The 19,190-nt window shown below is 38.7% G+C and overlaps 1 protein-coding gene across 14 annotated transcripts in view; it reads right to left on the reverse strand.

Annotated features, from left to right (window-relative positions):
* Positions 1–1,389: 1,389 nt before the first annotated feature.
* Positions 1,390–19,190, reverse strand: part of LOC125467077 (neural cell adhesion molecule 1) — a 501,070-nt gene continuing 483,269 nt past the window's right edge. For 6 of the 14 annotated variants that reach the window (XM_059639029.1, XM_059639027.1, XM_059639030.1 and 3 more), the window contains 4 exons: positions 13,989–14,199; positions 12,123–12,239; positions 10,360–11,217; positions 1,390–4,193 (listed from right to left, as the gene is read on the reverse strand). In XM_059639029.1, coding sequence (XP_059495012.1) covers positions 4,094–4,193; positions 10,360–11,217; positions 12,123–12,239; positions 13,989–14,199 — 1,286 coding nt within the window. In that variant the 3' untranslated portion in view covers positions 1,390–4,093. Of the gene's footprint in view, positions 4,194–10,359; positions 11,218–12,118; positions 12,240–13,988; positions 14,200–19,190 lie in introns of those variants that run through there. The other 8 variants (XM_059639028.1, XM_059639033.1, XM_059639041.1 and 5 more) reach the window with 4 other exon arrangements.

A 19,190-nucleotide genomic window follows, 5' to 3' on the forward strand; every position in this document is an offset into this window, starting at 1 on the left:
ATGGACAGGTCAAGGAGGCAGGATGAGGTTAGTAGGTAGGAAATGGAGGTGCGGCTTGAGGTGGGAGGAGGGGATAGGTGAGAGGAAGAACAGGTTAGGGAGGTGGCGACAAGCTGGGCTGGTTTTGGGATGCAGTAGGGGAAGGGGAGATTTTGAAGCTGGTGAAGTCCACATTGATACCATTGGGCTGCAGGGTTCCCAAGCGGAATATGAGTTGCTGTTCCTGCAACCTTCGGGTGGCATCATTGTGGCACTGCAGGGAGGCCCATGATGGACATGTCGTCTAAGGAATGGGAGGTGCAGTTAAGCAGCATTCTGATCAGCGTGAGGTTTATCTCAGCAAACCCTGTAGATAAGGAAGTCACAGGATATCATCATAGTTTATGAAAGACTTTCTCAGTCTTTCACTCTGCTTGTAAAACCCATGCTTCTTTTTCTGTCTGTATGTGTACAGGGTGAGTTTTTTAAGTGGGTTAGAGTATAGTTAAACATCAATGGCTTGTAATTGTTTCTCTAAGCAATAAATAAATTTGTAATAAATAGTGATTCTTGCTAAGTACAGAAAGCTAGCCAGTACTTTCTTTCAAAGTGTCTAAAAGACAGGTGGATTGAGGAATTCTGTGTACTTATTCTTTAAACATTTAAAAAAATTTTAAACTGTTAAGACAACTCTGAGAATAGCAGGGCTCAATTTTCAGTGTGCTACCCCACTTAGAGGTAATAGTAAGCATCTTGAACTTTATCTTTATGATGATGAAAATACTTCCTGCACTGTGGTCCAGGTCCACGATAATGTTAAGTAACTCAATGTATATGAGAGCGCACAAATGTAAATTGAAATCCCACCACTCATGTACTTACTGCTGTGATGTCACTATTTGGTTCCACTTCCTCTGATCTCTAGAAATTATGCTTTTGTTTAAAAGTCAGATTTTGGGCACAGCAGTCGTACTTACTGAGTGGAACATCATGGTCCTACATTTAAGATTTTTCAATCTGCTCCTTTGATTCCACTTCGGCGCTCACTTTTAAGTTATCAAAACCCTCAATGCAAAAACAAAATCACTTTATTAAAGACTCCTACAGGTGAAAGATCTGCATTTTGAAGGATACAAATTGTGAGACTCCCTTTTTAAAAAGAAGCAGACATGATAAGGCTATTGAATCCCATTTTATTACAGGTTTCAGTTTTTTTATTGTTTTGTTTTCAGCGCCTGCAAGTTGATTATTTTATGCGCAGAGCAGCTGAATCATATCGGCCAGAGATTTCTCTCAATATTTTTTCCCCTGAATTGGTGTATGAAAGCTAAGGTGGTCATGGTGCTACAATTAGCTTCCTAACTATAGATCAAACTGTTTGTTTCACACATGGACACGGCAATCATCATCTTGTTTTGTAATTTTTATTGAACACAAGTATCTGACATAATGCAAATTCAAAAATCTCGGTTAGTAGTCAGTATTTACACCAGTGATAGTGGAAAGGTGGTTTAATCTTCACTCAATAAAAAGATCTGTAACAGGAGAGAAGGCTCTAAATGCAGGGTATTCTAATTAGGGCTGACAGTGGAGGTTGGAGTTTTTAAATCTTTGTAGGGGACATGAGATGAAGTCTGGCCTTTTGCATTTACACAGGAAAGTCATAAGGCTATTTTATATTTGACCCCTTATTCAGTCAAGGCACAAGGGCTAGGCTTTTCCTCTTCTGTGCTAAATAGCCCCTGATTTTCTGCCCATTGATGTGACTAGGGAAGGAACTCACAGCTGATTCCAGAAGTTTAAAACCTTGGCCAATGCACTTATGTTGTGAACCATGTCTGAAATTCTGAAAAGGAATATTTTAAAAATAATTTCATGGGATGCGGGTGTCACTGGCAAGGCCTACGTTTGTTATGCATTTCTAACTACCCATGAGAAGAAGGTCGTGAGTCACCTTCTTTAACTGCTGCAGTCCATCTCGTCAGGCACACCTACACAGCTGTCAGAGACAGCGATCCTGGATTTTGGCCCAGCAGCAGTGAAGTGACAACAATAATTCCAAATCAGAACAGTGAGTGGCTTGAAGGGGAACTTGTAAGTGGCAATGTTGCCATTAATCTGCTATCCTTGTCCTTGTAGGTGGTAGAGGTCATATGTTTTGAATCAAGGGAACGATTTCCTCTACTGGCCATTTGAAGCAAATGGGTAAATGATTTTTTTAAAATAAATGCATTTATAATTTTACTACAATCAACACAGGAGAAAATCCTCTGCCCTTTTAATTACATTAAGTTACCTTTCACTAAAGATGTGTTAGATGGCACAGTAAGACAACAAACATTCACTTTCTACGAGATCACTGCAATGATCCGTGTAAACTTGGTCCCATTTTTAACGCCAGCACAAATATTACAGCAAATAACAGGCTTATGTATCGCTGGGTAATTGTATTAGGATAGGGCTTGATATAAGGCAGCTTTGGAATGAAAATGCCATTTGTTTTTGCTGTGATGCCATTGTAGTAAACATGCCCAAAAATGATCTGGTACAGCAAGTCACACCGGTACATAGGGCACACCTTAAATATTAAATGGGTGACTTGAGAAGTGCCTCCAGTGTCATCCCTAAAGTTGAATATATGCAAACACTTGAAGCAAATGACAAGACCAGTATTTCACAGTTTGAACTTACAAATTAGCAATGCGATCATTACTGGACTGAGACTGCACACAAAATAAAAGTACATGAAAGAATAAAGCCCCATTCGATTGTGCTAATGGGGACTGCTCCCAGTCTTACCATCATTGTTAAACGTTACAGGCAATAAAACTTAGAACACATGGAATTCATGCCCAAAAATGTTTGCCTCCCCTTATATTCTTTTTAATTCCCCCCCACCACAGTGATGGCATTTTCCCACACAATCTTCAGAACTACCTGCTACACCTTTCACAACCAAGCTATGCTGAAATTCTTTGAAATACTATGACAAAAACACACTATAATATTCACGCATTCACAGTGCACAAGCTTGCAGTCTAAAAAGTTGAAACATTGCTTCAGAAACAGAAATGCGCTACATAATTCCTTTCATAGCTGCAAGAATGGAAGGTGTTTTGCTGTGGAAACAAGCAAGGAACAATTAACATAAATGAATATCAGACTTTAATGGAGAAAACTGGTCTTAATATGGTGTGTAAGCGTATGATATAACAAGGTCTTTCCGGTAGATCAAGTAATCAAAGCATATTCTAACCGAAGAGTAACAAGGAAAAGTAATGTAAACACTTCCATTCAAAATAAAAGTGGCAAAAGCAAACAAGCTAAACTATGGACATTTTAAACAAGCTTTGAAATAAAACAAAACAAAGCCTGTTACATTTACACACAATTATAACATGTAAAGGTTAAACAATTATGGTTTGCAGTCTTAAACCAATAAACACTGAAAATAAAAGTTGGCAAAAATTAATATTCATTTCTTAAAATTGAATACTGCAAATTGAAATATACTTCACATATGCAAATTTACAAACCTTCTGTTTAGTGAACAGCTAACTCAGGATCAAAACTTGCAAATAAAAAAATTATAAACAGGTTAAGATAGCAATGCTTTGTGCACATAATGTACTTGTATGAACGGTGAAGCAATCACGTTTCTAGCCTTACAATGGTAATTTATAAAGCTGTGTTTTAATCAGTATAATTTTTAACTTTGAAAAAAGTAAGAAGATAAAAATCAGTTGTGGCCATTTCTACAGGTATGTACCGAAAACTCTCTCTTTTGTTTCAACTGTTCATTCTACTAACAGAGGGAGAAACGGAAGGAGTATCTTAGTGCTTTCTAACTGAAGAATGCACACGTTATCTAAAAATCACAATTCTTGCTAAGCGCAGTGAAAAATGGCAACTACAATTAAAATATCCCAGGTTGTTTTGTTTTGAACAAGTACCAATTTCAATTATGTGGTCAACCCTTCAATCAAGGAATTTTAGAAAAAGCAAGTGTGCCACAATTGATCCCCTTCTCAGCTGAAACCTACAAACAGGAAAACATGTTCAAAAATAATAAAAGAGACACTGAGGGGAAACCGGTATCTGTGTTTTTTTTTGATCATGCTTTGCTTTCATTCTCATTTGTTTGTGAGGCTTCATTAGGAACCGTCTTTACTTCTGTCCCCTCTTGTTTGGGCTTGTCCTCTAATGGGACCTTCCTGTCAAGTAGAAAGCAAGTGGAACATAAATTAACAAGGTGCAGGCAATAAAAAGATTAGGAAACAAAACAGTACAGCAGTATGTGAAAGCATCTGAATAATTTTATGACACAAAAACTGTTCCTTAACAAGGAAATATATTATGAAGTATACAAGATTGTACATATCATCCATATTTTATACTAAATACAATTTCTCACAGAGGTGTTGTTCCAAATACTCTGTTCACAAGCTACTTTTGCTGTCACCAAACAATAAATTAGCTCTTTGTCTGCACATTTGCAACGCATCAATAAAGGGAACCAGCAAAGTATCACCACAACTCACTACTTTGGCGTATCTTCAATTTTCACATGCTGCTGGAAAAGGATAGTCAAAAGAATCGGAGGAGAGAATTTTATTACATTTTTCAAATAAGCCTTCTGCATTAATTTTTGACAAATTGTCACAATACCAAATGTTAAGAAAAGCTGTATGAAAAATATGAGAAAGGAAAAGAAACAAGAATAAACATTACAGCATCATACCGAAGATATCCTTTGTTTCTAAACACTTACTATTTAAACATCAAGCATGCTTAAAACAGGAGAGCAGCATAAAACGACTGCAAGGAAGAAGAATAATTACTACAGAAGCCACCAACTCAGTAAAAAGAAAAACACGGAAAACATCAAATGCCAGTCAATGCAATTGAATTGCAGAGCTGCTTCATTATACAGTGTCAAGGGTGTGCACCAAAGCAATCTTTCTGTAGGGCATCATTAGCTAGATAAATGAAGCCTAGGAGAGAGACATTCCGATAACACCTACATATATGTAAATGTAGTCTATCTCCAGGAAACCATTCCCAGTCAAATCATTTTTATCTTGTTACAGTTCATTTGGACTTTTCATTCAGGCTTGTAATTAGGAAAAATACCTTAACACAAAAAAAAAGTGGTAAGTATTTGGGTGAAGGTAGCAAACAAGATGACAAAGGGATCTTTTTAAGAATTTACGTAGGATGTTTGTGGATATGATTAACGTATTGAGAACAATTATGGCTGTTTTGGACAAGAATCCAGGGCATACAGTAATGCAATAGTGTGCTTTAACATTTGGCTCTCATTTGGTTGCAGAAGTAGGCCGTGCATGGAGCGATAAAGTTACACATTTAGTCCTTAATGCCAGGTAAATTAGCTGAACTCAGCCACAGCAATGTTGGGAATGCTATTTTCTACGGGTTCACTCGGATTTATGTTCCTAATCACAATCTAGTAAGGGCTGTTACATTGTCAAAAGGGGAGTGTTACATTCTTAGCAGTTACGTTATCTTTTGTTCTTCAATCTGCTAATATTCACTGTTAAGGTTTTCACCGACAAAGGAGCATTTGAATGAAGTACCAGGGAATTATAGGTAAGGCTCATCATCATAATTTCTTCCAGCACAATTATATTAGTCAATAAATGCTGACTTCCCAAGAACCATTTAACAAAATACTCTTGTGTATGGCTGTGGCAGTTCATGGAGGGCTACCATCCTAAGCTGTCCCACACTTTTGATTAGAACATAATGCTAGCTAAATAACAAGTGAGCAGACGGACAAGTGGTGTGTGGGTTGAAGGGATGGTCAGACTTGGCCGTGTTTGATTTGTTTTATAAAACTTCTATCAATTGAACCCTCTGGTAAGTAATAACAAAAAAATCTCCTGGGAAACTTTCGACTGAACAAAATCCTGCCCATCTCACTCAAGTTTTGGTGGAAAGAAAATTCTTCCAGGTTCAGCTATGCCTGGCACAAAACACCAACTTAGGTCCCTCTACCTCATCAACTATGGTTTCACACGTTTTGGGAGAGTAGTTAGACTGGCCGTTGAAGCAGTGGTGATTTTGGCACTCATGGATTCAGGGCAGCACTCCAAGTGGTTATATTCTATAACTAGTTTATCTAAGGCTTCCTTCAATAAGCATTAAGCCATAATTAACAAATTCAATGGCTGCCTAAAATGCTGGCACAATATATCTTCATTTCACATGTTTGATTTTGTTTTGTAAGAAGGACTTCTGCTGCTGGGAAAGAATCATTCTTTGTAAAGACAGATGATTATTATGACAACAATAAGACAATTATATTGAAGGGAACAATAATGTGGTGTTGATAACAAATCTCAACAACAAATTAACTTCTGCTTTAACTATGCCCAAAACAAAAAGGAAACAGTGGAATACACCACAGAGCATGAATGGAAAGATGTAGAATCTTTCATACATCTTATCATATATCAGTGTTCACAATGACCTAAATTCAATACTTAGTTTCACTTTAAAAGATTAGTTTACTGCACAGTCCTTGCATGCACAAAATGAAATTCTGAAAGAACATAAAATTGTTACAATAACTGGCCATCATTACATAGAAACAAATTAGCTAAATCTTTAAAAAGGAACACAAACTACATCCCCCATGCCGAGAAGAAATCTCCCTCAGTATAAATAAAAACATGCAAATTTTAAAAAATCTCATGCATGAAACTTGGTCATCATTAAGAAAAATCCAATAAACCTGAGGGAGGTTTCAAGTGAAACACTGATTTTCGAAACAAGCTTAGTAGTGGTTCAATAGAACTGAAGAATTAGTCTACCTAACTAATTTGGAGCTGATTCCAATACCTCCAAGTTTGAATTCATCACACTTTATTGGTGTGAAAATCAACAGATTCTAAAGTCCTAATGAAATAATGGATCTGAAAGCATTTTGGAATGCTGATTTCAGAACCTGATTTCAGTCAGAAACTGAGCTGAATGTGCGTTTCAAAAGTACATTTGCCAGTGAAAGTGGAAGTCACGCATCATTCAATTGACAAGGCTGTTGCAGCACCTGAGTTTGATGGCTGGTTATAACATTGAATTGTACGTTTTGACATTGGTCTGTGCCCTTCCTAATAAATATGTAGAACACTGACATGTTGGAAGGCTTAGCTACACGTGCTCCCTGACCTTGGCTGCAGTGATAAAGCAAGTTGTGGAGTGATGGCTACACCGTCCTTGATGATAAAGGTTGTGTATGAGGAGAGGGGTGGGAACAATGACCATTGGTCAAGTATCCTGGATCATTCTCATGTACCTCTCACTGATTCTGTGTTAGTCATATCTCTGAAATATAAGATTCAAGCTCCACACGAGGTACAAGCACAAAATCTACACTTGCATTCCAGGCAACACATTGCATCAGGAGAGTGAGTACAGGGTAATCCTTTCTCTAGAGCCTGGCCAATAGTTATCATTCAACCATCGCTGAAATAGATGACCTGTTCATTTATCTCAGTGCAGCCTGAGGGACCATGCTATGTGCACATACAGAAAAAGTAGCAGCCTCTATTAAAATGGAGATCACAATTCACAAGTATTCAGTTGGCTTCAGAACTTTACTAAACAAAATTATATAAATGCAACTCTTGTATTCTTGATGAATGGGTTATGGGTCATGGCGAATATTTTAGGGCTTGGGAGAAATTTTCTGCAAAACTAAAGGATTAACATCCTTTCATAGTTACCAGAAACGAAGACATTAGTGACTGTCAAGAAAGAAAATAAGGATAGTAAATTTGGGGATGGCAGTGGCCCAATGGTATAGTTGCTGAACTGTTAATCCAGAGACAAAAGGTAACATTCTGAGGACCAGGGTTCAAATCCTGCCACAGCAGATGGTTCAATTTGAATTCAGTAAAAAATCTGGAATCTAATGACGACCATGAATCTACTGTCAATTTCTTCATTGGTCAGTGCATTGAGCATAGGAGTTTGGAGGCCATGTTGAGGCTGTACAGGTCATTGGTTAGGCCACTTTTGGAATTCTGCGTGCAAGTCTAGACTCCCTGCTATAGGAAGGATATTGTGAAACTTGAAAGGGCTCAGAAAAATTTGGAAGGACGCTGCCAGGGTTGCTGGGGTTGAGCTATAGGGAGAGGCTGAATAGGCTGGGGCTATTTTCCCTGGAGCATTGGAGGCTGAGGGGTGACCTTACAGAGATTTATAAAATCATGAGGAGCATGGACAGGGTGAATAGACAAGGACATTTTCCTGGGGTATCTGTGTCCAAAACTAGAGGGCATAGGTTTAAGATGAGAGCGGAAAGATTTAAGGCGCCTAAGGAACAATTTTTTCATGCAGAGGGTGGTCCGTGTATGGATTGAGCAGCCAGAGAAAGTGGTGGAGGCTGTTACAATGACAACATTTAAGAGGGAATTGGATGGGTACATGAAGAAGAATAGCTGAGAGGGATATGGGCCAAATGCGAGCAAATGGAACTAGATATTTATGATATCTGGTCGGCATGGATGAGTTAGACCAAAGGGTCGGTTTCCATGCTGTAGAGCTCAATGACTCCAATTGTTGGAAAAAACACCTAGCTGGCTCACTAATGCCCTTTAAGGAAGGAAATTGCCATCTTTATCTGGTCTGGACTACACGTGACTTCAGACCCCACAGCAATATGGTTGACTCTTAACTGCCCTCTGGGATGGGCAATAAATGCTAGCCTAACCATTGACAGCCCATCCCACGAATGAATAAAAAAAAATCTATTATTAGTTTATGCTGCTCATGAAGATCCTAAAGTCTTTGCATTTAGCCTCAGACACAGAGACTACTCCTTATTTTAGTGCAGCTTTCGGTCAGCGCAGCGTATGAGAACATGTAAATAAAGTAGTGCAGTCACACTACAGTACTATTTAGTAGCTACATTTGGGGAACAACAACTGCCAAGCACATCAGTAAGTCAGGGTCACAAAGCATGAGACGTATTTTTAATCAAATAAAAAGACTTAACTTGTATTTTCTGGTTGTTGGGCTTCTGCTGTCTCAGGAGTGGGGAGATCTTAAAAAGAGTCACTTTGTTTCTTTTGATCATGGAAAAATTCAGTACCTCACAAAGAAACACAGTACTGGATTCTCTGATAATAATAGGAAACAATTCATTTCCAAATCAAAACAGTTGCGATGCCACAAGATTTTTATTGGCGAGGGGGGAACATCAATACTAGTGAGCCTCACTCATTGTTTTCTGAAGTAGTTTAATGGCTTTTCAATGACATTGAAATAGTTTTCATAGATGAGGCATGGCTCCTGAGAACTGTAGTTTGTGCATGAAGCTGGTGTGGGGAATGTCAGGGCACACAGATGGCACGAGAAATATGGCACAGGAGCGGGTGGGGAGTGAGGTTTAGTGGAGCTTTAAACAATGTTGAGAGCTGGGCTGAAGTGCTGGGGAACCGAGACATAACTCCTAACCAGCCCACCTTCACTTACTGTATGCACCTCATCGCAACTCACAAAATGCAGTGTGAACCCAATGCCTGTGTGAAAACATGAAAATCCCTTGTACGGTCTCACAGCGGTCAGGTGTGCAGGTTATGCAATTATGAAGCCTATGCTTTCCAGAGACCAGTTTACAGTTCAAACCTGGGTTAAATTTTGATGACAGGCCAATTAAAAAACAATTCAGAAAATCTGAATCAGGTGCTGCTAAGATGAACAATGGCCATGGCAAAATGTAAATTCTGCTGGGGTATCACCTACGTATTTACATTCATTCTCTGCTATTGCAAAAAACAATTGTTTCAGAAGGCTTAAATACTGTAGAATGTTTGGCTCTTCTGTACATCAAACTGTAATCATCACTGCTCATCGTGTTATGAAATGTTAATTGATCTCAACAATCCAGCACACTTGTACTGCAAAACCACTTAAAATACCTACTAAATACTCTGCCAATATAGATAATAGATATTCCTCGTCCTGCACAATTTAAGGCAGTTAAATTCACAATTTTGCAAGTCAATTGGAAGAAGATTCATGTTGAACGTTTTTTAAAAAGGAGGTAAGTGCAACAAGATGTTGTTTAATTGAAATGGCTTGTAAATTTTAATTCCAAGTTTTCCTTTAATGAAACAATCCAACTAACTTCACACGATCTGCAATTCCTAAATGTCCAGTAACATTAGACATTTCACCTAGCATTTTAAAGCAAGATACAACTTAAAAAAAAACTATTAGGAAAGTATCCTTTGAACTGCCTTATTTGGTGACCAGGTTTTATGCAGGAGCTGAAAGGACATGAAAGCAGAGCTGCATCACAACAAAGACACAGTGACAAGCAAGTAGCATTAGTGTGAAAAATGCCCATACTCTTCCTTTGCCGGAGCAGATGGTAAAGCGGCGTCTGCAATGGAAGGAGCAAGGTCAGCAGCTTTCCCATCAGCCATAGTGGGAAGAGAAGAAGTGCCAAGAGCTGCAAAAACATCCTTTGCAAGGTCAATGTTTGAGGTCTTGAAGGTCCCTCCGTCAACTGGAAAGTCCTCACCCTGGGAGGGTTTTTTGCTGCTGTCTGTAGCAGCCTCGTTCTTCACACTGGTGGAGTTATTTGTTAGCTCCACAGGGCTCTTCACTGGGTTAGGTTTTGTAGCATCTATTTCTGGGCTCTTGGTAGTCGTTGGAGCTTCTGGCTTGGGTTGTTGCTGTGCTGAAGTAGCTGGGGGGCTGGCTGGGCTTCCGGGGCTGGGAACTGGGCCAGGTTTGTTATTAGCAGGATCTTTTGTCACCTCCTCTGCTGTTCTGGCTATTGGTGGGGCAGCAGCTTGGTTGGAATTGACGTTTGAGACTGGATTACTGGAGGTTGGGGCAGAAGAAGGCGGTGAAGAAACAGAGATGGGGGCAGAAGGAGGAGTTGCAGAAACAGAGACTGGGGCATCACTAAGATCAACAAGGGGCGCAACAATGGGTACTGTCTCAGCTTGAGACTTGGTAGAAGGTGAAGTGGGCGATGCTACAGCTGCCTTGGGTGAGTGAGGTGGGGCAGCTGAAGCTGGTGATGGCTCAGGTGTGGTTGAGGCTGGGAGTGCAGCACTGGAAGTGAGTGTAGTCGTTTCACTCGTTGGACTGTTTTGAGCAGTGGCAAAAGTTTCAGTGATAGTGTCAGAGTTAGTGGTTACTGTGGTGACAGAAGGCAACATGTCTTCGACAGTAGCCTGGGTATCTGCTGCATGCCTGTGAGGACAACAGGAGTAGAAAATGGATAGAATAGACAATATAGCAATAATGACAGAAAGAAGCAAAAGCACATAAAACAACCATATCATGCTGTCACGTATGCAACACGTAACATTAAATAGTCCCATATATTGGGTTTGAAAGTTATCATCCTTAGCTAGTATAATAAATGACTAGGATGCTATAGAAATTGACAAAATGACTTAAGCTCCAATAATTCTGAAGTTATTGCAACCTGTTGTAAGTCAGAAGGTTAGTTGGTTGCTTGAATCCTTTCCTTCTCTCAATCAAATCAAATCAAAACTCACAATAAAACTTCTACTGTTTCAATGTGTCTTCTTACAAAATTGTAAAGCGCTTTCAGATTCAAGTTTTGAATTACAGTAGGTGCATGACCATGTTAAGAACATCACAAGTGTTGCTTGCAAAGTGTATAAAACAAAATTTTCTTCTACTAAAATTCATGCATATAAAGCCAATCATAAATGGAGATAGAGGTCGGAATTTTACTGAGAAAATTAGATAGTGGGTATTTTATTGATATCTGTTGAATTGAAAATTTACTTTATTTCTTTCAATTTTTACAAAGTTCATTTTCAACTATATTTGCAAGCTCTTGGTGATTCCTCAAAATCATGGATGGCTATAACTCATAAGTGAATTATTTCCGGATCTTAACTTTTCTGATTTTGGCTTTGTCCTGTCATTATGATAGAAGTAATTCTGGAGGGTAAACACCATCAGGAAAACACAAGCCAAATTAGATTCAGCTCACAGGATTCACAGGAATTAAAAAGCAAGCAGAAATGATCCACCAACCATATGAACTAAAACGTAAAGCAAAAGAACAAGCCGAGATCACAGTACAAATCAGCTACATTCTCAAACACACAGCAACTTACTCAGGCTCTGTCAATGGTGTGGTTTCATTGGGTTCAGTTTGGCTTCCACCATCATGATTGGGAGTTCGTTCTTCCTCAGTCCGCACCTCCACAATCGGCTCCTTTGATTCGTCTTTTCTGTAAAGAAATGTAAGATGCCATCTTTCATTTTGGTGGGTAAGGGCACATTTTGACATGGTTTTACTGACCAATTGCATTTTATACGGGATAGATAGGAAGAGAACTGTAGATGTGAGTTTCACTGAGAGAATACTGCTTGCATGGTCTAGGTTAGCCATGACCACATTGTCTCAAGGCTTGAGGACATGAAGAGGAGTAAGGGAGGAAAGGAATGAGTATTCCAAATGTACCAATAGTCAAAGTGTCATGAAAAGCAGGACATGTTTAGCATGAAATGTAAAAATTAATGAATTTTGGAGCTATAATTCATGGGTGAAGTGGTCAGCCAGTTTGGCAGCTTCTATTTAGAAGGAAGCTAATAACAGACTCTAACAGACTCTATTAAAGAGCACAATGTTTTGTATGTGTGAGGTCAAGTGACTATGTTTAATGAATTAATTAACTGATGCAAGAACTAGCAGGAAAAATTAAACAGTGATAAGTATGCATCAACTGATCAGAGCACAATTGACACAGAAAGAGCCACTGGTTTCAAAAGAACAAGGAGCAGACCTGGGGAGGTTTGCGGCATAGATTTCAAGATGAAGCAGGGAGAGACAAATGATGATGAAGTAAGAGCCACATGTACCACTAGCAATGAGGAAGCAAGAACTGTCTGAACGTGGCTACCAATTGTTTTGATTTGTAGAGTGTTACTTTTGTTGCTTATTAAAGTGTTCTGACATGACTTCATTAAGAGTCTCTATGTCTGAAATTTAGTGCCTGGTCTCTGAACAACTTGCCTTCTTCTATCAATTAACTTGGCCACAACTGAATCATTATCAAGTGTGAGGAACAAGTTATGGATACTGATGTGGAATTACAATCTTTATTGGCTTTGAAAACAGAAATCAAATTGGTTCTGGTCACTAACTGGAAGGCAGTGTTATTAAAAAATACACCAAGGGAAATATTGTAGATTGATGTATACCACTGTTCCTTCAGCGTTACTGGGTCAAAATCCTGGAACTCCCTCCCATAGCGGCACCGTGCATCTACCTATACCAACTGTTTCAAGGAGACAGGTCACCACCAGCTTCTCAAGGAAAACTAGGTCTGGGCAAGAAATGCTGGCCCAGCCAGCAATGCCCATGAGCGAACAATAAGACAGTAAAATAAATTAGATGGAACAAAGGTACTTTACGAAAGAAAGCTGTTGGTGTACGTATGAGGAATCAAGATAGCAACGTTGCAAGAAATCTTCTTTGCCTTTGGCATCCATTCCAGCCAAATAAACCATCAAGTATTTCTGTACAGCTTTCTAGGTATTAAAATAATTAAAAGCTTCTGACTATTAAACAGCAAAGGTATAAACATGTGCTAATTACGTGTCAAAATACTTGACTAGACAATAATACAATTAAAGCTGCGATGATCTGGTAATACATATTGAGCCTTAGATGGGTACTTTAATATTGTGAAGAAAACAACAGGACCCCAAGATCTTTTATATTTAGTGGAGAAATTTTTCTTTTAATCTAAATTCAAAATCAGCGGAGACCTATGATTTTCAATTAATATTTTGCGGGTTCATTAGTTTGGATGTATCAACACGGTTTCACAATTATTTCCATGACTGGCAAAACATATAATTAAAGGCTTGAAAATCAGAAGATCTAGTACAGCAGTAGAACAATTACAGAACACACTAACTTTGCTGCTTTAACATACTGTATTTCTGAAAAATTAAAAGCTTAAACTCCTTACGAAAAAGCAGCTTTTCCTTCTTCCATGTCCTTGCCCTTGGATCCTGGACCAGGCTGCCCACAGAAATTAACAGCAATGCACATCAGCAGGCCACACTTATTAATGAAGTAGCAGGTGACATCAACAGCAACGAGCAAGATGAGGAAGACGACAATGAGAATGCCAACAATGGCACCGGTCCCCAGACCTGAACCATCTGATGGATCAACTTCTAGAAGAAAGGGAATCAATTAAGTATTAAACACTCAAAAATGACCTAACTTAACTAATCATGAAAATATTCAAAACATCAGTTTAGATCTAATCCAATCTAAACATGTAAGATTTCAAATTCTCTTTGCCATGTGCATCAGGGTTCCAGAACTGGGATGCTACAATCAGCAAATGTTTATGCTTGAAAGACTACAAGAGAAATTTGCTGCGTAACTTAGATGGTTAGCAAACTAGTGGATAGGAACTAGTCAATGGCTTTATCAAATGTACTCCCTTCTGCAGGATTTGGAAGAAAACTTTCAGTTTGTTCCTTTACATTTGGACTTTTCTGACTGTCAAAATACCATATGAAATGGTTGCAAGTCAATTATAACATGGATTATCTGGTAATTACTACATTGCTATTGGGGATCTTTCGGTGTGTAAAGTGACTGAGTTTCCCGCATTATAAAAGTACTTAATTTATGAAAAAGCACATTAGGATACACTTTTTCATGGACTCAATCTTCCAGTGCTACAGCTGGAAGGAAACAGTAATATTATGAAGACCACAGCTTTGTTTGGCTCCAAGACAGGGTCTGCATATACTTAAGTGTAATTATTAACCTGTTCAATGCACTTGCTGCAGGTTCAGATCATCAGGATGTGAGGCAAGAGTAAATAAAGGCCACCTTCCCCACTTCCTTGCAGCCTCTTATAAAGTGTCACTAGCAGAGGTCTGGGAGCAGGTTAGTACTTGTGACCTTAGCTGTGGCTAGTGTATAGCATAATTAGACTAGACAGCAAGAGAAAACAAAATGGTGACAATATTGAAACATCCATCGGCAACACATAAATTGCAGTAAAAGTCAGAAACCCAGTCATTTCATCCAAAGCCAATCAGTTCTACTTTTTCTTAATTTCTGTTTGGTTGATCCATTTCGTAGCTCAGAGGTCTCAAAATCTTGAAAAACCTCAAATGAATGCTATTAGTTTCCAGATAAATAAATCATGAACCAAACTGCCTCAATTGGTTTGCATCTGCAGCTGGCAATACTTGCAGCATTGACAGTTTTGCTTTATATATTACGTTGGGGATGGTGAGGATTTTGGCTTGTACCTGAAAAACTCAAGAAAACTAAAACAAGTTGTAGACTCTTGTGATTCAGGCTGATAAGGGAGGGACAAAACTATCTGGCTTGGGAGACTGAGATGATATCTTCTGGTCAGGTAATGTCTAACAACTTCTAACTCATCACACTCAAGCCTAACAATTGTTTATAAATAAAGCATCTTACATTTGGGTATTTGGGCTTATACCTTTCACAGCCATTTAGGTAATTTTCATACTTGCAGTCATGTATTCCAATGCTTAATAAAGAAATAAGATAGGCACACACGGTCAACATTCTACGATGTGTCTTAATTACTTGTTTATTCTTGAATAACTTTTGTGGTTTCTCTACATAGATAGCTGAATTTATTTGTTTCTCCATCACTACTGGCCTTTCAGCATTAAGGATTCAATACATTCACTCCAAAGTGAAAGAGCTCACACTTGCCCATACTAAATTCCATCACTTTGCCAGGTCCCTTCGTCAGTGGTTTACATTTGTAATTTTAGTTATTATTGGCTTTTCCAAATTAAGGTCATCCAGATAGTTATTTTTCTAATTAAACTGTTCACAGAAGTTAATACACTGGAGTCGGTGGGACTTGAACCAGGAAAATCATGGCTCAGAGTCAGCTGATGGCCCAGTACTGAATCCCTGGGGAATACCATATCACATCCCCCAACTGGAGAATTAATTCTTTATTCCTAAATCTGTCCCACCCCCACAATTAGTTATGTAATCATAGAGTTATCTCCAATGCCTTACTTTTGGTAACTTTTTGTGAAACTTATCAAATATTAATTGAAAGTTCATATAGACAGCAAGCCAGTGGCTTGCTCAAAGATTAAAATTAATCATACATGACCTACCATTTAAAAATTCATGCTGATTTTTTGTCATCAAAAAAAATTCCTCCCCATGACATCCAAAGGACCATCAATGATTGTCTCAAAACTCCAGACAGAGAGAAAATACAGTTGCAGAGTTTCACCAAGTATCAAATTTATTTGAATTAGTCACATAAATTATGTAACGACAAACGTACCGCCGTCTGCAAGATCCTCTCCAAGTGCAAACACCCTCCTGACTTGGAACGATATCACCATTCCTTTACTGAGGATGGGTTAAAATTCTGGAACTCGTTCCTAACAGCACTATACATGTATGCAAGTCACATGGACTGTAGTAGCTTAGGGAGGCTACTCATGACCACCACCTCAAGGGCGGATTGGATCAGCTATATTTGGTCTTGCCAGTGATAACCACTTCCTAAGAATGATCGTCAAAATTGGCACTGTGCAACTTGCTGCTTGACAACTGAAATATTCGCATCCATCACAAGGCAAAGTTAGGTTTGTAATGGAATTCCTTCCATTTGCCTGGGCAGCAACTCCTACACCAAAGTTTAATGTCATTTATACCAAAGCAATCCTGTTGATCACCAAATTAAATATTTACTCCCTCCATTTCTGGTGCAACGTGGCTGCAGTGAGTACCATCCACAAGAGTGGTTTTCAACTGGCGTCCTGCAAGAATAGTTCAAGCGTGCCATGAAATTTGTACAAACATCAAAACCCACATCTAGCAAATGGTGATCCATCCTGAACAGCATTTCTCCTGGGATCAAAAAGCTCAGCACACACCAGCATCAGGATCAGGTTTCCCACTAACCCAGTAAATTGAAATTTACTTTTACTTTGCATTTTGCTCTGATTTGTTAAATTTCAATTATGCATCTGTATAATAATTTAATGAAAAATAATACATTTAGAAATAGTTACAAATGTGAAATGCCATCTCCAAAATTCAGATTTCTGAACTCTGCAGTGTGTGAACATATTTAGGGCCATGAATCATTAGAGCTGGTTGAGTTGAGTGGATTTTGAAAATGTGCCTGTGCTGCAGTCGAAGACTGCGTATTTTTTCCAGAGGTTTTCAAATATTAATGCTTGTGATCATGCTTCAGCTTGTTGTATGCATAATGCTGCAAATCGCCCTAGCTAGATCATGGCCACAGAAAATGCAAGTAAATTGATGACAATGAGCAATCAATTCAGATGAAACAAGTCCTTAGGGTGCAGATGCATAATTCTTTGAAGTTTGTGTCATATATAGACAGGGCGGTTTAAAAGAAAACACGTTTGGAATGCTTCTCTTCATTGTTCAGCTCTTTGAGAATAGCAGTTGAAAAGTTGAGGTTGTACAGGACACTGTGAGACCTCTTCTGGAATACTGTGTCCAGTTCTGCTCGCCGAGTTATAGGAAGGATATTATCAAGATGGAGAGGTTTCAGAAGAAACTTATCAGGATTTTGCCAGTTACGGAAGATTTGAGTTGTAAAGGAAGGCTGGACAGGCCGGGACTTTTTCACTGGTGCCTAAGAGGTTGAGAGGTAACCTGATAGAAGTTTATAAAGTAATGACAAGTTTGGACAGAATTAATGGCAGTTATCTTTTCCCTAGGATGGGAGATTTCCAGACTAGAGGGCACATTCTTAAGGAGACGAGAGCGATTTCAAAAAGGCAAGAGGCAATGTTACACACAGCGTGGTTCGCTTGTGGAATGAACTTCATGAGGAAGTGGTGGTTGTGGGTACAATTACAATGTTTAAAAGACATTTGGATAAGTACATGAATAGGAAGGATTTGGAGAGATATGGGTCAGGAGCAGGCAGGTGGGATAAGTTTAGTTTGGGGATGATGTTTGGCATGAACTGGTTGGGCTGAAGAGTCTGTTTCTGTGCTGTATGGCTCTAAGACTATGACCAAGTGGGTGTGCTTGCCTCATTGAACTGTACCAGGTTACTCAAAAGGTTGGAAACCACTGGTCTACAAGAAACATTGCTGTAACAAAGCTTCTCTGGCAGCATCTTCTAAAACCACAAACTCTACGACCTCGGTGGTCACGGGCAACTAGGTGTGTGGAAACACCACCACCAATGAAGTTACACATCATCCTGAGTTGGAAATATATCACCGTTCCCTCCATTGTCACTGAATCAAAATCCTGGAACTCTCACCTAAAGAGTACAGTGGGTGTACTTACATGATATGTACTGCAATCTTCTTTTAGTTGATTCATGGGATATGGGTGTTGCTGTTTGGGTAGTATCATTTTCATCGCCAATTGCCCAAAATGCATTTATTCTGCTGTGGGTCCGAAGACATATGGTGTGCTGCCAGTCATTAAATGTTTCTGTAGGTCTTTGCAGGTTAGCTGCCATAATCTCAGTTATATATTTCTTACTAAATAAATGCCATCATGCAAAATGCAATGAAGATGAAGGATTGAAGGCTAAAAAATGATCCTATGACAAAGCTCACTTTTCAAAATGATTAATTACATTAAATTTCCCATTACTGCATTGAACCTCAGAGCTTCTGTTAGATGTTATTGCGGAAATGAAAGGAGAAGTACATGTCCAACATATGCCGACAATTTAAATTAGACATATACCCAAATTATTTTGTAATAATAAATTCCAGTATTTTTGAAAGTGGAAATTAATTCTGACAGCATGAAGCTTATTTCTTTGTATCCAGACATACTTCTATGCTTGAAAATATCTTCAGAATGCATTTCTAGTCTTTTGAAACTTGTAGTCGTTAAACATTTGAAGGCAAAAATTTAATTCTGTGGCAGTTTTATTAGTGAAAATAGAGGTGAATATTCAAAATTTGATTCGACAGAAAATGCAGAATCACACAATCAAGGTTTCAAGTTCAATACATTAAGACAGTGAGGAACAAATTTTCAGAGACTGCAGCAGAAATTTATCAGTCTTTGACCGCACTATCATATCCACTACCGGATTGTTAGGAATCATGGACTGAGGTATTTGATGCCATTATTCAAATACCAGTTGAAGCAGCTTTCCAACATAGGAAATGTCATT

Source organism: Stegostoma tigrinum, chromosome 32 (genome assembly GCF_030684315.1).
Source record: "Stegostoma tigrinum isolate sSteTig4 chromosome 32, sSteTig4.hap1, whole genome shotgun sequence".
NCBI lineage: Eukaryota > Metazoa > Chordata > Chondrichthyes > Orectolobiformes > Stegostomatidae > Stegostoma > Stegostoma tigrinum.